This window comes from Canis lupus, chromosome 11 (assembly GCF_003254725.2).
Source record: "Canis lupus dingo isolate Sandy chromosome 11, ASM325472v2, whole genome shotgun sequence".
Lineage (NCBI taxonomy): Eukaryota > Metazoa > Chordata > Mammalia > Carnivora > Canidae > Canis > Canis lupus.
The window spans coordinates 3,700,494-3,724,660 of NC_064253.1; the positions used below are offsets into that span (position 1 = coordinate 3,700,494).

At 36.2% G+C, this 24,167-nt stretch overlaps 1 protein-coding gene across 4 annotated transcripts in view; it reads left to right on the forward strand.

Annotated features, from left to right (window-relative positions):
* The window catches only part of YTHDC2 (YTH domain containing 2), a 78,188-nt gene that overhangs the window by 28,356 nt on the left and 25,665 nt on the right, over positions 1–24,167 (forward strand). For all 4 annotated transcript variants that reach the window (XM_035696886.2, XM_049115964.1, XM_025446603.3 and 1 more), the window contains exons 11-23: positions 4,797–4,923; positions 5,121–5,186; positions 8,939–9,117; positions 9,366–9,462; positions 9,543–9,630; positions 9,717–9,797; positions 11,795–11,877; positions 15,095–15,200; positions 16,531–16,650; positions 16,962–17,234; positions 20,125–20,251; positions 21,759–21,964; positions 22,311–22,506. In XM_035696886.2, the coding sequence (XP_035552779.1) occupies positions 4,797–4,923; positions 5,121–5,186; positions 8,939–9,117; positions 9,366–9,462; positions 9,543–9,630; positions 9,717–9,797; positions 11,795–11,877; positions 15,095–15,200; positions 16,531–16,650; positions 16,962–17,234; positions 20,125–20,251; positions 21,759–21,964; positions 22,311–22,506 (1,749 nt within the window). The remainder of the gene's footprint in view (positions 1–4,796; positions 4,924–5,120; positions 5,187–8,938; positions 9,118–9,365; positions 9,463–9,542; positions 9,631–9,716; positions 9,798–11,794; positions 11,878–15,094; positions 15,201–16,530; positions 16,651–16,961; positions 17,235–20,124; positions 20,252–21,758; positions 21,965–22,310; positions 22,507–24,167) is intronic.

A 24,167-nucleotide genomic window follows, 5' to 3' on the forward strand; every position in this document is an offset into this window, starting at 1 on the left:
GACAGCATATCTTTAAAATTTGTTTTACTCTGTTTCATTCACTAGGATGTAAATGGCATGAGGGAGAAACCTCATTTGTTTTACTCCTCCCCATCCTCAGAATTTTTGTAGCAAGTGCCCAATAAATATTTGTTGAAAAATGATACAGATTTTAAGCATCTTACCAAACGATAATCTTTTTGAACATGGTTAGTGATAGGCAGCTCACTACCTTTCTTCAGGATATTTTTTTCAAATTTGGTTTAATTGTTAATTTTTTATAAAAAGATTTTATTTAATTATTCATGAGAGACAGAGAGAGAGAGAAAGGGGCAGAGACACAGGCAGAAGGAGAAGCAGGCCCCATGTAGGGAGCCTGATGCGGGACTCGATCCTGGGTCTCCAGGATCAGGCCCTGGGCTGAAGGTGGTGCTAAACCGCTGAGCCATCCAGGCTGCCCTAATTGTTAATTTTTAAAGAGATTTTTAAAAACTTAGTTATTTGAGAGAGAGAGAGAGAGAGAGAGAGAGAGAGAGAAAGCACCAGCAGAGGGAGCAGCAGGCAGATGGAGAGGGAGAAGGCAGGCTCCATGCTGGGCAGGGAGCCCGATGTGGGGCTTGAACCCAAGACCCTGGGATCATGACCTGAGCTGAAGGCACTTAACTGACTGAGCCACCCAGGTGCCCTCTAATTGTTAATTTATTTTATATGTTATGAGGAGTGAAGTGAAATCTGTCTATATAGCTTCTACCATTTTCTACCTTTGCGGTGATAATGAGAGATTTAGTATCTGTTTATACCTGACAGACCTTCAAGTATAAAGATAGTTGTTTCTGCTTTCTTTGTTTTCTGGGCTGACCAGACCTGACTTCAGCTGTTTGTAATGTAAGATGCTATTTTGTCCTTCTGCCCTTGTCTGCCTTCTCTGATTATGTTGAGTTTGTCCCTTTTACAAAGCATCTGTCCAATCCTGAATGTTAGCTACTAGCTTCAGGTACAGTAGGTCAATCAGCCTAAAAAACCTCTACTCTTTATCTACATTAATTCAGCTTATGGTCAGTATAGCTCTTTGCCAATCATATTGTCTTATTGAGTCATATTGCCTTTGAAACTTCTAGTTTTTTTTTTAATATGTGATTTTATTAAATGAATCCCCCCTATCATTTACTTGTTCTGATTTTTTTTTGATTTTAAGATTTTCTATTTATTCCTTTTAAATCTCATAATTAGATTTGTCCCTTTGCTTTTTCTTTTTCTTTTTTTTTTTAATAGGGAGAAGCATCACTTATATAGCATGTAGACAACCTCTCATTTAACTTATCCTGAAACTGACATTGTAAGTGGACAAGTTTGATTGAGATTATCTTGTCCATTTTTTATGATAGTCACAGAGAGAAACAGAGACACAGGCAGAGGGAGAAGCAGGCCCCATGCACCGGGAGCCCGACGTGGGACTCGATCCCGGGTCTCCAGGATCACGCTCTGGGCCAAAGGCAGGCGCCAAACCGCTGCGCCACCCAGGGATCCCCTGCTTTTTCTTAATAACTTTTTTTTTTTCAGTTTTAATTGTTACCTAATATATTAATAAACTTTCTCAGTTTATGAACTCAAGAGGCCTGAGTCAATGACCAAGTGCTATGTACCCTAGAGGATGCTTTAGGTCAGTATTTGGGTGTGGTTGTTCAGGTGGTTCATACATCTACTTTTTTTTTTTGTTTTTTTTTAATTTATTTATGATAGTCACAGAGAGAGACAGAGAGAGAGAGAAGCAGAGACATAGGCAGAGGGAGAAGCAGGCTCCATGCACCGGGAGCCCGATGTGGGATTCGATCCTGGGTCTCCAGGATCGCGCCCTGGGCCAAAGGCAGGCGCCAAACCGCTGCGCCATCCAGGGATCCCGGTTCATACATCTACTAATATAACAAACCTCTTAAGGAAACAAGCAAAGCTCTTTTGGCATCATGTTCTTTGCAAATGTATTTTTGTTTCTGTTGATTTACTTCTTATTTCAGCATATCAGTCATTGAAAAATTATCTGTATTTTAAAAAGTAATTTTTTGTATTTTGGAAATGTGGACATTTGTTCATCTGCAGTTTTCTAGCAGTTTTTTTTTTCTTCCCAAAGAAAAAAAACTTAGCAATCTTAACTGAAAGTTAGGAAAATTTGAACTCTGAAGCGTGTTGGTTGCTTTAAAATATTTATGAAACATTAATGTATTATTCTTGACCTTCCTAGATATTTCTTTAGTGTAATGCTAGGCTATTACTTTGATGTCATCATCCTATGGATCCAGGCCCCTCATCTTTTTTTTTAATTTTTAAAAATATTTTATAATTTCTGCACCCAGTATGGGGCTCAAACTCACAACCCATGATCAGGATCACGTACTCCACCGACTGAGCCAGCCAGGTGCCCCTGGGTCCCTCATCTTTATAAAAGTTTCACTAGACATTTTCTAGAGTGCAGTCTTCTAATGTCTTAAGCTATGTGAAGTAAACGAAAATGTTGTGGTAGCTCTTTGAACAGTTACTGACTTCCTGTCTTTTTGTTTCTCTTCTAACCTCTCAACTCTTTTTTTTTAAATTTAAAAAAAAAAATTTATTTATGATAGTCACACACACACAGAGAGAGAGAGGCAGAGACACAGGCAGAGGGAGAAGCAGGCTCCATGCACCGGGAGCCCGACGTGGGATTCGATCCCGGGTCTCTAGGATCGCGCCCTGGGCCAAAGGCAGGCGCCAAACCGCTGCGCCACCCAGGGATCCCCTAACCTCTCAACTCTTAATTGGCACCAGAGTTGAAAATACTTCATGTAATCTAGGTTACCTTTGGCTTAGTAGGTTTCTTTTTAATGCCATCAGTTTCTCCATATGATCCTGTGGAAGCAGCTGGTAATTAGTGAGACTTAGTCATTTTTTGTCATGCTTACTGTCCTGCCATCTATTCCTGCATAACAAATGATTCCCAAACTTAGCAACCTAAAATATTTATTACCTCATGTTGTTTCTGAGAAGCAAGAATCTGAGAGTGGCATAACTCAGTGGTTCTGGCATCTAGTGACTTATAAAGTAGTAATGAAGCTGTTGTCAGGACCTTTCATCATCTGAAGGTTCACTGGAGCTGGGAGATCTGCTTTCACGAAGGCTCACTCGTGTGGCTGTTGGCAAGAGGCATCCCTGCTTTTGGCTGAAGGCCTCACTTCTTGCCCTCTGGACCTCTTCATATGAAGGGCTGGCTGTCTTCTTCCCAGGATGTGGCAGCTGGCTTCTTTTAGAGTGAGTGATTCAAAAGAGAAGGAGAAGAAGCAAGCAGGAGGCTGTAGGTACCTTTTAGAGTGAGTTACTTAGTGTAGCTCATACTCAAAGAGAAGGGAATTAGACTCCACTTCTTGAAGGGAGGAGTAGTAAAGAATTACTGGATTAAAAAAAGATTTATTTACTTGTTTTTTTATTTTATTTTGTATATATTTTATATATATATTTATATATATTATATATATTTATGTATATATATTCCTATATATATATATATTTGTTTTTTTAGAGGGAGAGAGAGCTATGCAAGCAAATACAAGTAGGGGGAGCGACAGGCAGAGGGAGAGGAGCTCCTCTCCATGGAGCAGGGAGCCTGATTTGGGTCTCCGTCCCAGGACCCCGGGATCATGACCTGAACCAAAGGCTGATGAACCAAACTACTGAGGCATCCAAATTATTGGATGTTTTAAAACACCCACATGTAGTCATACCCACCACATGTAGCTCAAAATATACATACACATTTTGGTTCTGTTCTCCAAGGTCATCAACTGAATATTCAGTTGAAGCAGTAATTCTCATATAGTGAGTACAGGTCATAATCTTTTCAGACCTTTTTAAAAATATGTGTGCTTGGCCATCCCAGACCTTCTGACCCTGAATCTAGGAGTGAGTCATGGCTCTCTGTGCTTTCAGAAATAAGCCTGAGATAATCCTAAGTCCTCCTCTCCCCTGTAAGGACCATTGACTTATATTAATAATGGTTACTGTGTTTTAAACAATGAGGATAATTGAGTATCTATGGAAAACTGCAATTTCCCATTTGTAATTATCTTAAATTTTACTGCAGAGGTTTTTATTTTAGTGATGATTTCTTTTTGAAATCACCAATTTTGTAATTTAAGCAAACTAGTGCTAAGCAATTATATTTCATTTCTTGAGAAATATATTTTAGGAAGGAAATTAAATTCAATGCAACTTTAATTATTTTTCTCATGGAGGGCTTTTATGGGAAGTAAACTTTCTGCCAATATTATTTCTGTTAAGCATCTCAGAAAGTAACAGTCTGGAATGATGGGGGAATAAAAGCAAAACAAAAGAACAAAAAAAGTGGTCTTGAACTTTGCATTTGTACTTTTAAGCATTCATTACCAGTTACTGATGAACATTAACTTTTTAATTCTTTAATTATATCTTGTCATTCATTTATCAAGACAATATCTAGGCTTAGGAAGATTATTTAAGGGTTCTGCAAGTTACTAGCTTTCTTCTTCTGTTTTAATTGTCGTGGTGAGCTTAAGACAGCTGAAAAACTATCTTTCCTTCTCCTGTCTTCCAAATGATAGCTCCTATTCCATTCTGTTTATGCTAAAAGCATATTAATAACAGATCTCCTGGGATGGTCTGAGGCAAGGATTATGTAATACTATTATCATATAGTTGGGTGAAGGAGCAAATCTTAGGTTAATTCTTTACACTCAGTTTTTCATTTAAATTAAAAAATTAAAATGGATGAAAACATTTTGGAAATATGACCTATCTTTATCTTTTCCTTGCTTTAGTTGATTACAGGCATAGTGAAACCAGTGCAACAGCTCTGATGGTTGCTGCAGGACGAGGTTTTTCAAGTCAAGTAGAGCAGTTAATTAGTATGGGAGCCAACGTTCATAGTAAAGCATCAAATGGCTGGTAATTTAAAACTACATCTGTTCTTTGTGTATCTTTGTATACCTACACATATCATTTTTTCTTATGTTTGTCTTTATATTAAAAGCTATTCTGTGATAATTGCTGGGTTATTTTTAATGGGTGAATGAATAATTTGACTAGTTTTATGATTTTGAGAACATAATTTCTTTAAATTTGATCTCTTTGAATTTTGGTAGGATGGCTTTAGATTGGGCTAAACACTTTGGACAGACTGAAATTGTGGATCTTCTAGAATCTTACAGGTAAAACTTTATACTGTGCTAATTAACCCTAACTTCTTTTTTAAAAGCTTATAGCCATGTAAATTATAGAATATAACAAGGTAGTCTCTAGTTTCTTATCCAGAGGTTTTCTTTTTCCTTTTTTTGAATTCTAAGAGATTTTTGTCTGAAAAAAAAAAATTTTTTTTTTTTTGGTAGGGTGCCAATAAGATCCACTGTGCTATAATACTTTATTGCGAAAAACAGGAGGGGGTTTTCAGTTAAACACGGTAGATGCATCACGTAATTTATTTTTGCATTTTCCCAAAACCTCATTAAATTGGTAAGGAAGAAATAGAAACTGTGCAAGCTAACCAAGTCAAAGAGATTGGAAGAGGACATAGCAACTGATAGAAGATAACGAATAAATTTTGGGTAATAGAAGGCTAATGGATCAGTAGTGTTTGACTTAGCCGAGCTAAGAAAACAGTGCCTATGGAGGGAATGCCAATGAGAAACAAACTCATTTTAGGTTCTTAGAGGCTCATTTAACTACTTCTGAAGGACAGTGAAAGAGCCAAAAAAGAAAAAAAACCCAAAAAACCAAAAACCCCAAACTCACCCAGCATTTTTTTTTTTTTTTTAAGATTTTTAAAATTTATTCATGAGAGACATGGAGAGAAGGCAGAGATATAGGCAGAAAGAGAAGCAGGCTTCCTCGCAGGGAGCCCGATGTGGGACTCAATCCCGGAACTCTGGGATCACACCCTGAGTTGAAGGCAGATGCTCAACGGCTGAGCCATCCAGGCGTCCCCCAACCCAGCATTGATTGAAATTCCCTTTGAGGAACATTTAGTTCTAGATTCCCACCTCCCCTGCCATCAGATGATATCTTTTCCCCACCTTGGCAGGAAGTGGGAAATTTATTAAATAATTAAGCCCTGGAAGCTTTGGACTTGGGGTTACCAGGCACGGTGGGAGAGTAGGAGTGGGGCATCAAACAGAAAAGTCTTCTTACAGACTGAAGGTTGAGATATCATCCACTCCCTTCTGTTGCTGTCCCTGTCATCTTTTCCTGTTTGAAGCTTTTGTTCTTCTGCAGAAAATGTGAGAATTCTTTTTTGGGAAAATAGACCAAGCCTAGGGAAAAGAATTAGTTATAGAAGATTTGGTATTCCTTCTGTGAAATGACCATCTTTTTAAGCCAGATAGCCCAACAGTCCTCACCTGTGCACATGGAAATTTTTTGTGCATTCTCTTTAAAGATGAACAGACTGCTCAGGATTGGCCACCAGGCATCTTTTTTTTTTTTTTTTTAATTTTTATTTATTTATGATAGTCACACAGAGAGAGAGAGAGAGAGTCAGAGACATAGGCAGAGGGAGAAGCAGGCTCCATGCACCGGGAGCCCGACGTGGGATTCGATCCTGAGTCTCCAGGATCACGCCCTGGGCCAAAGGCAGGCGCCAAACCGCTGCGCCACCCAGGATCCCACCACCAGGCATCTTTGAGGGGAAAAAGCACCTACAATCAAACAAACAACAATAGCAACAAAAAACCTAGAATTTGGATAGACTAAGCATCGATAACTAGAAGAGAACTTAAAAAACTAATAGAAAATATTCATAAAACAGAAACAATGTGTTATAAAACAGGAACAAAACACTTCTCTTTGTTCAAATTTTATCTTCAATGAGGGCTACCTAAATTTATCTTGGGGGTGTAGTGTACCTCCTTTTGCTATTGATCTATTATATTTTTTCTTTTGTCTGTAGGACCTGCCACCCTCTGAATAATTATATACTTTTTTACTATATTCATTGGTTTAGTATCTCTCTCTTTGCTCCACCCGAAGCTCCTTGTTGCTTTTGTTCAGAGGAAGTGCCTGGATGTAGTAGATATTCAGTGAATATTTTTTGAGAGACTGAATAAATAAGAAAAAGCTCTTACAAATAAAGATATGATAGCAAAAAAAAATTCAGGAAAGTGTCAAGATAAAGTTGAGAAATTTGCTCACAAAGTAGAAAAAAGGGCAAGAGATGGAAAATTGTAGAAAAAAAGACATTTATTTCCTATATATAGTTTACCAGGAGGCTTTAGAGAATGTGTTCCACAAAATTGAGGAAGTAAATTAAAACAGGAAAACAGCAACCCTGCATAGGAGGTCGTGAAAGAAATGCTCAGTGTGCCAGCCCAGAGCAATGTGACTCTGATAGCTGCCCGCTAGGCCATGTGTCCTAAGAGAGCTCTAGGCGGGGGAGGGCCCTGAGCCCCAGATGGGGATGGGGGTAGGGGGAGGATCACCTGATGTTTCTGACCATAGTAAATAGGATTTATGAATCTGTTGGAGACTTTGGGAAGAATTAGCGGTAAGTACATGGAAAACTAAGCAAATCAAAATTAGATAGTAATTACTTGAGGAAAACCAAAAAGAAGAAAAAAGGAAGGGAGGTGTAATCATAGTTTGCTCTTGGGCTTTGGCTCAGTGGTAAGTAATGTTTATGTAGTGATAAATAATAAAGGTCAAATGAAGATATAATAAAAATTGTATGGACCTGTGTGGGTGGAAAGTATCCGGGAGTGGAGGTGGTAACCAAAGTTTTCATTAATAGAGTTTCACAGAGAATGACGAAGTTGTTAAATCAGTAAATGGCAGTAGATGCATGTTGCTTGGAAATATGGTCACAAATACCAAAGGAAATGGCTAAAAGGATTGGAAAAGTTCCTAGGCAGTGTGGCTGGGTATGGAGAGAGGTTTTTGTTGTAACTTCTATAAAACCATTTGTGTATTAACACTACTTACATATATTATTTTGATTAACCATTCTTTAGTTGATAAACATTTGGGTGGTTTCTACTTTTTGGCTGTTAGGAATAATGGTATGAACATTTGTGTACATCAGTTTATATATCTAGGAGTGGAATTCCTGGGGCACCTTGTAACACTGTTTAACATTTTGAGGAACTGTCACATTGTTTTTCAAAGTGGCTTCACCATTTTATGTTCTCACTAACAGTGTATGATGGTTAGAATTTTTCCACACCCTCTTTAACACACTATCCTCTGTCTTTTGATTATAGTCATCTAATGGGTGTGAAGTCTTTCTCATTTTTTTCTAAGATTTTATTTATTTATTCATGAGAGACAGAGAGAGAGAGAGGCAGAGACATAGGCAAAGGGAGAAGCAGGCTCCATGCAGGGAGCCCAACACGGGACTCAATCCCCGGACTCCAGGATCATGCCCTGAGCCGAAGGCAGATGCCCAACCGCTGAGCCACCCAGACATCCCTCTCATTGTGGTTTTGATTTTCATTTCTCTGATGAGTAATGATGTTGAACATCTTTTCAATGTGCTTATTGGCCATTTGTATATTTTCTTTGGAGAAATGTCTTTGGATTGTGTTTTCAAAAAGCACTTATTGACAGGTTTTACTTTGAATATAGTACTGTAAACCAAAATCTGAATTGTAGCTAAGGCATTAAGTGCCACTTACCCTCCTTAGGGCATATTCTAAATTTGAAGGACATCATGGGAATCATTGACCTTAAAGGATTACTCTTTTTTTTTCTTTTATAAGATTTTATTTTTTCTTGAGAAACACAGAGAGAGGAAAGACATAAGCAGAAGGAGAAGCAGGCTCCTCACAAGGAGCCCAATGCAGCACTCGATCCCCAGACCCAGGATCACACCCTCAGCTGAAGGCAGACACTCAACCACTGAGCCACCCAGGCGTCCCTAAAGGATTACTCTTTTTGATGAAAATTGAATTGATCTTTTCTTTTCTTTTTTAAGTGCTTCACTGGAATTTGGAAATCTAGATGAAAGTTCTCTGGTTCACACAAACGGAAGTGACCTCAGTGCAGAAGACAGAGAGCTCCTGAAAGCTTATCATCATAGTTTTGATGATGAAAAAGTAGACTTGGATTTGATCATGCACCTTCTATACAATATCTGCCATGGTTGCGATGCTGGTAAGTAAGTACTGTCTGAAACAACTGGAACAACAGTGTATATTTCAATTTCAAAATTAATATTTTACGTGTACAGATTTTTCAGAATTCCATTGGCAATATTGAATAAATCATCTCTTATGTGTCATAAATATTAGTTTACTAGTATTTGAAAGCACATGATAGAGTTCAGTATAGCTAGTTCTGTTGATTGGTTCTGATTTGTAAAACCAGAGACTTAATATTAAAAAAAATCCTTCTTCTCCAAGGTGCAATATTAATTTTCCTACCTGGATATGATGAAATTGTTGGATTGAGGGATCGCATCCTGTTTGATGATAAACGATTTGCTGACAACACACATAGGTAACGGGTAAAGCCCTATATTTGTTATTTTAAGTAACAGATAGGTACCATAGTGTATTTTCCCTTTCAATTGTCAACAGATACCAAGTCTTTATGCTTCATTCAAATATGCAAACATCTGATCAAAAGAAAGTATTAAAAAACCCACCTGCCGGTGTTCGAAAAATAGTAAGCTTCATAAAATCTTCTTTTGTCCATTTCATTAGTCATTGGTTCTGTTTTCATATTAACTGTAATGTAACATCCCCTTGCAGATCCTTTCCACCAATATTGCTGAAACCAGCATCACAGTCAATGATGTTGTCTTTGTTATTGATTCTGGTAAAGTGAAAGAGGTATGTATGGATAAGTTATATTTTGTTTAAATGAAGAAGGTTAAGGTACATTCTAATAAGTGCTTTTATAAGCAGAATTCACTTCAGTGGGAAAATTTCTGATTCTGCATGAATATAATAGTAATTGTTGATTTCTCTAAAGTGAATATTTTAGCTTAAGCAGTTCAGAATATAGGATCTAATTGTAATTAATTATACAAATTAAATATTAGGAAGAAAGTAAAGGATTGGCTAGTTAAACTGTGAACATTTTATGCACAGTGTGGGAATTTGATTACATGTTTTATATGCTTTCCTTCTTTCCTTCTACACGTGGGCATGGACCATGACCTTTTGTTCAGTGTTAATCTCCAGTGCTCCAGGTGTAGTAGGTATTCAAAAGATATTTCTTCCAAGAGAACCGTACTGAGACAGCATTAACAATCAAAACCAGAGATCATCAAATTACGGTTAGCAGCCACATACATGGCCCAGTACCTGCTTTTATAAACATAAATTTCACTGGAACAGTATTATGTTCACTCTTTCCTATTGTGTATGGCTGCTTTCACATGGCAGTGGCAGATTGGAATATTTGCAACAGAGACCCTCTACAAAGGCTAAAATATTTACTGCCAACCCCGATATAAATAAAAGCATTTATTTTCCTTTAGAATTGGAATGCTCAGCAATTCTCGATACCCTTCACTTTGGCAGATCCTTTCACTGAAAGAGTTGATAGTGATAGAGGTGGTCGATTTTCAAGGAAAGATACTATTTATGTTGTGGAAAGCAAATGATGTCGGTTCTAGTGGATGCAAATGATCATGTTTTAATGTGAAAAAAATTGTTAATTGCTTTATGATGTTTTCAATGTAATTTTTAGTAAATCATGGTTTAGAAAATGATGGTAGAGTCAGAAGTTATTTTACATACAAAATTAACAAATGTGACACTTAAAACTACATAAGTAGCATCTTTTCTAAAAATCCCATAATTAAACTATAATGAGAACACATTTGTATTTGCTCTAAATAGTTGTTTTATGAAAGGGAAAGTATAAGTCACTGAATGATTAAGTATATATTCTGGTTAGGAATGCATCCTTTAAAAAAAATAAAAAAATAAAAAAAAAAGGAATGCATCCTTTTATATTATTATTTTTTTAAAGATTTTATTTATTCATGAGAGACACACACACACACACACAGAGAGAGAGAGAGAGAGCAGCAGAGACCCAAGCAGGGGGAGAAGCAGGCTCCACGCAGGGAGCCTGATGTGGGACTTGATCCCGGGTCTCTAGGATCAGGCCCTGGGCTGAAGGTGGCGCTAAACCGCTGAGCCACCCAGACCGCCCAGAATGCATCCTTTTAAAAGATTTCTCTAATTTTGGCTTTAGATTGTTTTGGCTTTAGATTGTTTGAGGAGATATGTGGATAATTATGGTTCTTTCTTACTTTCTCTTTTATAACATTCTGGATAGGCTAACTGCATTAGCAGCTCAGGGGGTAGATGGAAAGGATTAAAAAATTTTCACTTTGGGAATAGGATTGGTTCAGTGATTACTGTTATCCTTATTCCTCCAGGTCAGCTCCCTGGCACACTTTTAGAACCTGTCTCCCTGATCACTCCCATTCCTTGTGGTGATAGAAATTTGATAGGAAATGACCTCAGGAGAATGGATCAGATTTCTTTAGTCTTGATGTCTATGAGTACTGACTACTATTATCCAAGTGTAGCAGAGAGAAACAAATAGCAGGACATGGAACAAGGAAGTTTTTGCAGCTCTTCTGAGTTTATTTTTCATTCTTTTTTCTCAGAATGTTTGTAACCAGAGATCTGGTTTTTTTTTTTTTTAAATCAGTACCTAGTCCTAATTAGTACCTGTGCTAATTATCTGATTGGGAGAGGCTTAAATTAAACTTGGAATGTCAAAATATATTCATAATATTTCTTGCTATTTCTTATTAAGCACCTTTTATAAAAGTCTTACCATGTTGATAACTTAAATGTTACAGAAATCCTTTGATGCACTGAATTTTGTTACAATGTTAAAAATGGTGTGGATTTCCAAAGCTAGTGCTGTACAACGAAAAGGCAGGTAATGTATATTTAATGTACATTTATTCACTCAATTGCTTGTAAGATGGAATCATTTTGAAATGTATTACATATTTAACATATATTCCATATTCTGTAAGATGTTAAAATTTTCATATTAGTCTTAATTCTTATACCATTTTTACAAGTCGAGCCATTTTAATACTTTTTTTGAAAGTTGAATTCAGTTTATGTTAAACATTTTTGACTACTATAGTGTAACTTCAGAAGATGTAAGAAACTTAAAAATCAAAATGAAAATGAAAATCTTTTAAACATTTGCAATATAGGACAAAAGGCTAATTTCTGTTTTATGTAAAAAACTCTTTATTTATTTTTTTTAAATTTTATTTATTTTTGATAGAGAGAGAGAGAGAGGCAGAGACATAGGCAGAGGGAGAAGCAGGCTCCATGCAGGGAGCCCGACGTGGGATTCGATCCTGGGTCTCCAGGATCGCGCCCTGGGCCAAAGGCAGGCGCTAAACCGCTGTGCCACCCAGGGATCCCTAAAAAACTCTTTAAAGTCAGTTCATAAAGACCAATACATTAACCTCACATATACCACCTCATATATGCCAAAATAAGTGCAAATTAATGAGGTAATATTTTTTGCTTATCACCAGATTGGCATTGATGAAAATGTTTAATAGTACTAGAATAGAGTTGACAAAAGTTGGGCCAGTAAGCTTTCATAGTTTGCTGATGGGAGTGTAAATTGCTGTGACTTTTTCAGAGGATAGTTTGAAACTGTCCAAGATCTACCCTTTGCAAGTGGATTCCACTTCTCATAATTTATCCTGAGTATACTTGTGCATGTGTGCAGAGATGTGTGTAAGAATGTTTTCTGCAGCACTCACTGTTTGTAATAGTGAAAAGTCTGGAAGTATTGCAGTTAAATAAATTATGCTATAGCCACACAGTGGTATACTAGATAACTGTTACCAAGGAAAGACGTATATATGTGTATTTTAAGTGGAATTGGTTTTCAGAATATATTGTTAACTGAAAAAAGTAAGGTGTAGAGCATGCAGCTATAGTATTTCTGCTAACTATGTATGGATATGTATGTTTATATTTAGGGCAGAAATGCATTGTCAGATTTGAGAGAAACATTGAAAAACAATTGTTGACTCTGAAAAGGAGGATTTTTGGGGCTCTTTAAAGGAAGGAGATTTCATTTTCTTTTTCTTTTATTTTTTTGTAGTTTGGTTATTTTAGTACCTGCATGCATTACTTTTTCTTCTTTTTAAAAAAAGGGAAGATTAGAAAGTATATTTTTCAGTAATTATTTGACTGATTTTTTTGCATTTTAACTAATAGGAAAATGTCAGATACTGACCATAAAACTGTGCCTTATATGCTGAAGATTGTGGATGCATTATTTCTGTAATTTATAATTTCATAGAATGTTCCGGAGGGCTTGCTGTCACTGTACCAGTTGTTTTCTTATGACAGGGTGTGCCTTGATACACTAGGTAGATTTATAAATCTACTGTTAATAGTATATTATTATCAGGGATTAAAATCGGAAATTGTAGAAGTTTTCCTTGTCATCTTTTCAACATATTTTTTGACAGCAATCACTGTGCAAGTGTTAGGAATGCAGTGATAAATAAGCTGTAATCTCATGAGTAAAGTTTGAGGTGAGAAGAATGGTGCAGTCTGTCTTGGAATCCAGTAAAGTAAGCAGTTTTAATAGCATGTGATTTGTTGTATAATGCTTCTAGAGGAGTGAGGGTAAAATCTGAGATCAATACGAGTAAACAGGTGTCGTGGAAAGGTTTTTATGGCAGAGGCAGGGCATACACAAAAGCCTACAGGCAAGAGTGAGCAACAGAGTTATTTGGATGGGATTTAGTTTAGGGGAGAACAGTGAAAAATGAGCAGAAAGAAGTAAGTTGCGGTCAGGTCCTTAAGGACCATTTTATGTTCTCTCTTTCTCTCTTCTTTTAATAAAACAAGGATGGCATGATGATTGTATTCTTTCAGCTCTTTGAAGAATGAATTGGTAGAGACAAAATGAATGGGAAGAAGACCCAGGAGAAGGCTCTTTCTTTAACAGTTGTGTTTACAATAAGGGAGAGATGACAGTATGGATTATTATAGTGGTGGTAGAAATAAAGTGAATCATTCATTCAGGAGATATTAAAGGGAGCAGTATTGGTGATGATATGGCCAGAGGTAAGGAATAGTGCAGAGTCAAGAATGTCATATAGTTCTATCTTAGAAACTTTTGTGGATGGAGGTGCCATCATCAGGGAAAACGGGAATAGTGGTTATGTTGGGGAGAAGAATGAAATTTTGATTGTGTTGAGTTTGTGTTGGCTGGAAAATCCAAGTGGAGCTAAGAAGCTTCTGAAGTAGAGGTGTAGGGCTAGGATGAAGAGATCTCAGTGGATGGAAATTGAAGTCAGGAGGATAATTATGATCCCTTTAGGAGAGAAGATAGAGTAGGGAGCAGAGGGCCAGGTTCCAGCCTCACAGGCACATCAACATTTAAGGATTGGCGAAGTATAGAAAGGTCTCAGAGGACTGGATAGGAGGGAAAGGTGATGGGTTGATAGTGAGGAAAGTACTGATGAAGGAAGCAGTGGTCCAGCGTCTAATTTTGTAACTTGTATCACAGTGTGTTGTAGTTATATTTGCCAGTCTGATTTGTGAAGGTAGGGATATTTCTGAATCTCCATCACTTAGCATATTCATCCTTGCCGTTAGTTGATACAGTGACTATGGGGGAAATAAGAAGCTGCTTTTCTTCATTATATTTTTCTGCTACTTCCCAGAAAATGATACAAGTCTCTGGTGATGGGAAATGCCACTCTGTTGGAGTTGTGTAATGCTTACTTTGCACAGCTCTGAACAGCGGGCCTGAGTGCAGTGCTGTGTCAGCTTAGTAAAGCTGATGAAATATAAATAACTATGCATTTTTTCATTATTTTGACTCACTTTCAAACGTATGTCACTGTAAAAATTTGCTTTTATTATTACCCTAGAAGGTATATCAGGTCGATATCATTAATGAGTTTTTATAAATCATTATAAATGATGAATGAAGTGCCTTCTGGGATGATTCAGGACACACATCACAGTAGGGATTCACACACAAATGTCCTGACACTGGTCTATATTATTCTGTCTCTGAAAGCACACTGTTTTCAGAGTTGCCTTGGTCTAATCTTTATCCTTCTTTGAGTCTTAATTTTTTATTTCACTTTTAGGGCAGGGAGATGCAGACCTGGAATTTGTTTTCGGCTGTTCAGTAGACTCCGATTCCAGAATATGTTGGAATTTCAGACTCCAGAACTTTTGAGAATGCCATTGCAGGTAGAAATTTACTAAACTCTAAAAGACTATTTTTAAGGGTAAGGGAGGAGAGGGACCATTTCAAGATAATACCAGTTGGACTTTTAAATTATCAGTTCATAAAACAAAATTATAAAATGTATATGATGGGAGGTGGTTATGTGTTTAATTTTTTTCTAGATAAGAAAGTTTAATCCATTAGCCTCCAAAATTTTATTTTTAAATTATTAATTAATTAATTAATGAAAATATTTTATTTATTTATTCATGAGAGACACACAGAGAGAGAGGCAGAAACATAGGCAGAGGGAGAAGCAGGCTCCATGCAGGGAACCCAGTGCAGGACTTGATCCTGGGACTCTAGGATCACTCCCTGTGCCAAAGGCAGATGCTCAGTTGTTGAGCCACCCAGGCGTCCCAGCCTCCAAAATTTTAAAGAATGACTTGAGTGCATTTAAATTATGGTACAGTTTATAGATATGTTGTTTTTTTAAAGAATGCAACATTTTAGAAATCTGACAACCACATAGTGTTCACCTTTCACATTCTTACTGAGGATTAGAAAACAAATTCTTTAAGGTCCAAAAGATAATACCAAAATCTCAGTTTAAGATGCTGAGATTTAACCTTGGTAGTTTGGAACTGAGTCCACTGAGATTTCCTGTCTTTTTTTTTTTTTTTAAGATTTTAATTTATTTATTCATGAGCAACACAGAAAAAGGTAGAGACACAGGCAGAGGGAGAAGCAGGCTCTTGGAGGGGAGCCCGATGTGGGACTCGATACCAAGACTTGGGGACCATGCTCTGAGCCAAAGGCAGACGCTCAACCACTAAGCTACCCAGGCGTCCCTCCTGGTCTTTATTGTTTTGCTTTACGTTTTCTGACTTCATGGAATAGCCAGACATTGTAGTTTCTAGTAAAAACTACTGGGAATACATTAATTTGATTCTCTGGTGTACTGAGCTAAATGCTGGCTTCCAAACCTTTAAAGATTTTATTACTTTATTTGAGAGAGAGAAAGAGAGAGAGAGAAAAACTCTAAGTAGACTGTGTGCTGAGTGCAGATCTGATGCGGGACTCAATCTTGTGATCCTAAGATCAGGGCCTAAGCTGAAATCCAGAGTCAGATGCTTAACCGACTGAGCCACCCAGATATCCCTCTATAGTTCATTTTATTTTTTTTTGAAAACAATTTTTTTTTGTTTTTTGTTTTTTGTTTTTTGTTTTTTGTACATTCATTTTAGTCAGAGACTCTGCTAGTCTGTTTGGGGACTCTGTTTCCCGTGATTGCTTTGAAAGTCAAAACATAAATTTCAACATTTCAAAATTATTTGCTCTTCTTCTTTACAGGAACTTTGTTTACATACTAAGCTGTTAGCCCCAGTGAATTGTCCTATTGCTGACTTCCTAATGAAAGCTCCTGAACCCCCACCAGCTTTAATTGTAAGAAATGCTGTACAAATGCTTAAGGTTGGTGTCTTCATAGTTTTATTTTACCTATTTTACTTGAAATTTAAACAAAGTGAAAATACATCTTAACTAATTTTGTACTTAAAAGGATTATCTTAAATAATCATGGGCTTTGAATAATACCCTCATGGTAATTATAGTAAAACAGATATAGTTCTTTTTTACAAAAAATATTTGAAGCAAAATATGTTTTTTATAAGGTGTGACAAAAGAAAATTTACATTTTTATTTCTTAATGTTTTTTAGGTATGTGATTTGATTAAACATAGTTTTTGGTAATGTCAAATTCTGTTTTGTGTTCTTTTATTTAGACAATAGATGCAATGGATGCATGGGAAGATCTCACTGAGCTGGGGTATCATTTGGCTGACTTGCCCGTAGAACCACATCTTGGTAAAATGGTCCTGTGCGCTGTTGTTTTAAAGTGTCTGGACCCCATCCTCACAATTGCCTGCACGTTAGCCTATCGAGATCCTTTTGTCCTGCCAACCCAGGCCTCTCAAAAACGGGCAGCTATGCTGTGTAGGAAACGCTTCACTGCAGGAACTTTCAGTGACCACATGGCACTTCTCAGAGCATTCCAGGTACTGTTTATTACTATCATTTTATTTCTGAACATGTCTCTGGGGCAAAAGTAACAAATTAAAAAAAAGAGATATGATAGAGATCCCTGGGTGGCTCAGTGGTTTAGCACCTGCCTTCGGCCCAGGGTATCGGCCTGGTATTCGGCCTGGAATCCTGGGATTGAATCCCGCATCGGGCTCCCTGCATGGAGCCTGCTTCTTCCTCTGCCTGCGTCTCTGCCTCTCTGTGTCTCTTATGAATAAATAGAATCTTAAAAAAAAAAAAAGAGCTATGATTCATTAGTTTTGTTTAATTATAAAGTCACATTTTATTAATAGCTCAGAAAAATACCTTCCTATTGTTAATATGTTGGAATTATCACTGTTTGTCTCTACTTTTTATTCTTTCATTTTCTGTTTTCTCCATGTAGGAATATGTGTATGCATATATTTATGTTTACTTACTTGTATTCATTTTCTAATACCCAAGTTCCTTATTTTTTAATCATATCTTGGGCAGGGAACGTTCTAAAATTTTAGTTAAGAAGCAGTGTATATCATTCAAAGTGTAGAACAAACCTTGGAAGAAAATCATCTTGAATTTAGTATCTATTGATTCTTTTTAGAGAATATCTTTTTCTTGTGTGCTTAAGACACTGTGCCTATGAACTAAATTTTATAAAGTAAACTCCAAATACTGCTTAAAACTTTTTTTTTTAAAGATTTTCTTTATTTATTCATGAGTGACACAGAGAGAGAGAGAGAAGCAGAGACACAGGCAGAGGGAGAAGCAGGCTCCACGTAGGGAGCCTGACATGGGACTCGATCCCGGGTCTCCAGGATCACACCCTGGGTTGCAGGCAGCACTAAACCGCTATGCCACTGGGGCTGCCCTACTTAAAACTTTTTAAGATAACAGTAGTGAGAAATTGAGGAATATGATACATGGGAAAGAAAAGATAAAGAAAGTGGGTTTCTGAGGAAAAGAAATGATACATAATTTAGAATTTCAGATATGTGGACAAGATGATGTTATTTCTTGAAAAGGTAGGCATGTTATTTATCCTTAAATTCTCTTGAATGTAAGCTGTGACTATACATTTTTTAAAAATTTCATGTTGTTTTTGCAGAAAGTACTCTTCCAGGTTTACAGGATTTTTCCAATGTATAGAGTTTGAAATAAATAATGACAAACTGTTTTGTAAGCATTGTTGAACAATAGATAATGCAGCGCTATTGAGTCTGTTAGCTACCATATGTTATAGTAGATTAGTTGAGTGGATAATAGAGGGAAATTTGGAGTAGGATTCCTATGTATTCTTAGCTTTTTCCCTAGCTCCTTCAAAAGCAGAGAGGATAAATTACTGCCTTGGTCTTTTGGTTATATTCCAAAGCAAGAAAAGTCATTTTCAAAGGGGACCTTTCTTATACTTCATATAGATGGTTTCTAGAAATCCCATTTCCCATTCTTAGATAAATTAAGAGGGTTGATATAGAGGTGATTTTCAGAGGACTGGAGTGGCAGAGTTCTTACATATAAATGGTGTTATGATGGCTTAGTTAAAAACCTCCGACACTTCAGTGGAAGAAAATTAGCAAACATCTGAAAAGGTAGATATTTTTACATAGCTGGTCATTTAGGTTAATGGATACTTAGTTTTTAATGGAATTTTAGAAATTCAGTGGCTTTCATAGCATTTGAGTATAAATCAATGATAAATTTTGTTTAATCATAAAGTCTTAGGTTTTATTTTTTTATATTTAATTTTTAAATTTATACTTAAAAATTGAGCTGTTATTGACATATAACATTAATTTCAGGTATAAAACATGAAGATACTATAATTGTATATACTGGGAAATGATCTGCACAGTGAGTCTAATTAACATCCATCACTGCCCATAGTTACAGATTTTTTTCTGTTATGCTAAGAACTCTTAAGATTTACTTTGTGGTATGTTAACTAGATTTATTGTGATGATCATTTCATAATATATATATTGAATCACTGTTTTGTATACCTGAAATGAATATAATGTTAAATGTTAGTGATATCATAATTAAAAGAAAAAGTTTACCCCCCCAAAAATCTACTCTTGGGGTGCCTAGGTGGCTCAGTCAGTTGAGCATCCAACCCCTGGTTTCTGCTCAGGTTGGGGTCTTAGGCTTGTGAGACTGAGCCCCGAGTTGGGCTCTGCACTCAGAGTCTGCTTGAGCTTCTCTCACCTTCTCCCTTTACCCTCCCCTCTTTGTGCTATCTTTCTCTCTAAAATGAATAAATAAAATTAAAAAAATCTACACTCTTAGCAAATTAAAAAAAAACATTTTATATATTTGACAGAGAGTGTGTTTGTGCTAGGGAAGAGGCAGAGAGAGAGGCAGAGGTTTTTTCTGTTTTTTGTTTTTTCATTTTTTTGAGAGGGAGAGTCTTTGTTTTTGTTTTTGTTTCATTTTTTTGAGAGAGAGAGCAGACTCTGCAATGAATGTGGAAACTGACACAGGGTTTGATCTTACAACCCTGAGATTGTGATCTGAGCTGAAACTAAAAGTCAGATGTTTAACTGACCACCCAGGTGCTCTAACAACTTTCAAATATACAATACAGTATTAATAATTATGGTCACCATGCTGCAAGTTATCTCCCCAGGACTTAACTTATTTTATACCTGGAAATTTGTATTATCTTTTGACCCTCCTCACTCATCTCACCTCCCTCTCTTCCCCTGCCTCTGGCAACTACCAATTTGTTCTCTGTATTTTTTGAGTTTTTTTTTTTTTAATGAAGTTCTAGATTTTATCAAATAATTAGAGAATTGACCTTGAGTAGCTAATGTAGTGGTTTTCAGTTATTTTGCTGCCTAACTAAGGTGTTTAGTAAATGTATCTTGTTATATAATTATATTTTTGTAGGCATGGCAGAAAGCACGAAGTGATGGGTGGGAGCGAGCCTTTTGTGAAAAGAATTTTCTTTCACAAGCCACCATGGAAATAATCATTGGCATGAGAACTCAGTTGCTTGGTCAACTTAGAGCATCAGGTAAAGTTTTCCCTAAAGAACTTACTTAGACCACTGAAAGTACCTTACCTATATCTCATAGTATTTTTAGTGTTAACTGATGCCATTGTATATTATTTTTATGACATTTTCACATTGTTGTAAATCTTGTATATGAGAACTTCTTTGTAGACTACTATGTGATCTCAGCTTTTGTTTGTTGGTTAAAAAAATGATATTGTAGAAGCTGAAGCTGAGAAATATACGAATACCTTTTGATACCGTAGAGAGCAATTTATAGTATATTTGTTGGCAAAAATCAATTTGGATATTGTAGTTCTGTATTATCACTATTAATAAATAATTAACTCTGTGAAATAGATTTAAATATTTAAGTAGATTGATAAAAATGCTGGTCTTCATAATTTTGGACATAAAACAGCCAGTAATCTTTGAGGTGCCTTTTTTTTTTTTAAAGAGAATGCCAGTATTGTTATTTTAGAGTTGTTTCTTTAAATTTCCTTTTGATTAGCATAGTACATTGAGAAAATAGTCAAAGAAGTGTACTAGAGCCTGGATGCATGGATGGATAAGCTAACGTGACAAAGTAATAATATAAAGAGCAAACCAAAGGGATTTAGAGTTGTCTCAAATATTGGGAAATCCCAAGGACTTTGGAAATTCAAGCAAGAATTTTTTACTTGTCTTTACTCCAGAATTCATGTCTGTCATAACCAAAATGTTATTAATACCAGTAAGAAGAAAGGTTTAGCTTTTCAGCTCTGATTTCAATACATTTCTTTTTTTTTAAAATTATAGTACATTTCTTTTTTTCTTTTTTTAAAAAATATTTTATTTATTTATGAGAGATACAGAGAGAGAGAGAGAGGCAGAGACACAGGCAGAGGGAGAAGCAGGCTCCATGTAGGGAGCCCAACTTGGGACTTGATCGTGGGTCTCTAGGATCATGCCCTGGGCCGAAGGCAGCGCTAAACCTCTGAGCCACCTGGGCTGTCCCTTGTAGTACATTCTGATAGCAGCTTATAAAGAACTTTATAGCAAGAATATATATATATTTAAGAGTCCTTAAGTCCCCAATAAATCTCCTATTTACTTTAGCCTGAGCAAACCTAAACCTTCTTAGAACATTGATTCTGTATTATAAACTTTATAGAGGAGACTTTATTTTATTTTTTTAAAATAAATTTATTTTTATCGGTGTTCAGTTTGTCAACATACAGAATAACACCCAGTGCTCATCCCGTCAAGTGCCCACCTCAGTGCCCACCACCCAGTCACCCCACCCCTGCCCACCTCCCCCTCCACCACCCCTAGTTCGTTTCCCAGAGTTAGGAGTCTTTCATGTTCTGTCTCCCTTTCTGATATTTCCCACTTATTTTTTCTAGAGGAGACTTTATTAATTATTATGGAATTTGAATATCATTAAACTTATCTGGGTTATACAGCTTTGTAAAAAATGCATGCACTTCAAAATATATTTTGCACAATAGAAAAAGTTTTTTGTTTTTTTTTTTTCCCCTCCTCTAAGGTTTTGTTAGAGCTCGAGGTGGTGGTGACATTCGAGATGTTAACACAAATTCTGAGAATTGGGCTGTTGTTAAAGCTGCATTGGTGGCAGGCATGTATCCTAATTTAGTCCATGTGGACAGAGAGAATGTAGTGTTGACAGGGCCAAAGGAGAAAAAAGTTCGGTTTCATCCCACTTCGGTTCTCAGTCAGCCTCAGTATAAAAAGGTAAAACATTTTTAATGCTTTTAGGCCTTGAGGTGAAACTAATCTAATTTACATAGTTGAAAATCAACAAAAAATGCTCGAAATACCAATCTGCTTTAAGAAATTAATTGGTTATATATGTATAATTCAACATTGGAACAAAATTTTGATGAAATCTTAGAATTGGAAGAGGTAATGTAAGACTTGTGTTCCAGCTGCATGAGCAGTGACTTGCTTTAATTTTTGTGTGACTACTAATATTCACTATCTGTTGCATTGGGGGACTTCTTACAGTTTAAAAGTATTACCAGTAAACTAGGTGGTTGATAAATAGAGTTAACAATTTTTTGATTTATATTTTTAATAGATTCCTCCAGCCAATGGTCAGGCTGCAGCAATTCAGGCACTGCCTACAGATTGGCTTATTTATGATGAAATGACCAGAGCCCATAGAATAGCTAATATTAGATGTTGTTCAGCAGTGACACCTGTTACTATATTGGTATTCTGTGGACCAGCTAGGTTGGCAAGTAATGCTCTTCAAGAACCTTCATCATTTCGAGGTAATTGTATTATAAGGAAATAAAAATCTGTTTGAAATGAAATATGTTTTTACTAGATCAAATGAAAATTGAAATTCAAAAAATTTATGCAGTAGTAATTCTGTTTTGATATATTAAGACTGATTAGAAAATACTAAAGTGTACCTCAGTTTTAAAAATTGATTTCTAAGGTAACTTGTTATTGATTTGTGTATTTTTGATTAATCTTACTGAGAGGAAGTTCACTTTTCTCTCCCACTTGAAATTAAATGTTAAATTAATTAATTAACATAAAGGTAATTGTTTAAGGGAAATAATAGTAACCCATGATCCCATTCCCCTTATGCAAACATTTTTTAATACTATTTTGAGAATATTATGTAATATTTTAAAAGTTTTATGTATTTTAATTTATTTTGCATTTTGCTATTTTCATTGGATGGAATATACATTTTCAAAAATACTTTATATTAAGGGCTGCAGAATATTCTATCACTTAACAGTGGCATAATGCATTTAAAATGTTCCTTTACACTTAACCATCTTGCTTATTTTCAATTTTTTGCTATTCAGTGATTCAGCAAACATATAGGTCAACTCCTCTATGTCAGCTGTTGTGTTAGGCATTGATGATGTAATAGAAAACAGTATAGACAAGGTGTTTCTGTCTTAGGAGTTTACATTGTAGTTGGGGTAAACAGCAAAAAGGTAAATAATCTTCATTGTACTATGAAGGAATTAAAGAGGATTGCCTTAGTGGTGACCTACTTTAGAAAGAGACGTTGGAACTAATTTCTCTGAGGTGATGTGATTTGAGTATGAGTTCCTAAAGTATGAGAAGCTCCTAGTCGTGTGAAGATATAGAAATAGGAGAAGATGGCAAAAGGCCATGATCCTCCACTAGGAAATGTTCTAGGAACTGACAAAGGTTATGGGATTGGGAGCATAATGATCAAGGGGAGAGTGGGGATAAGATAATGTTGAAAGAAAGGCATGAACTTGTAAGCCATGGTAAATGCAAGGGAAGACATTGAAGGATTTTAAGTAAGGGAGTGACATGATGTAATTTATATTCAAAAAGATCATTCTAGCTGTGAGAATGGATTGTTGAAGATGTAAGAATGGAAGGAAGGAGGCAGGTTGGAGGCTTTTGCAGTGAGTGGTCTTAATGATAGATAAGGATGATTCAGAACTACAATGGTGTCAGCTGATAGGAAGAGAAGTAGATTCAAAATTATTTTGGAGTTACTAGTAACTGCTGGATTGAATGGGTGGTTAAATGAAAGGGAGGGGTCATTAACTTTCAGGATTTTGGTTGTGGTAGTTTTCTGAATGATTTTTAAAAATTAAACAGCTATAGTTGATATGCAATATTATGTTAGCTTCAGGTTTAGAAGATAGTGGTGCAACATTTATGTATGTTATGAAATGCTCACTATGATAAGTGTAATTACTATCTGAATCTTAAGGGTTTTCTATGTCATCTGCAAATAGTGACAGTTTTAATTCTTCCTTAATTTGGATGCCTTTTTTTTTTTTCTTTGTCTGATTGCTGTGTCTAGGACTTCTAAGACTATATTGAATAAAAGTGTGAGAGTGGGCATCCTTGTCTTGTTCTTGATCTTACTGGAAAGGCTTTCAGCTTTTGACTGCTGAGTGTGATGTTAGCTGTGGGTTTATCA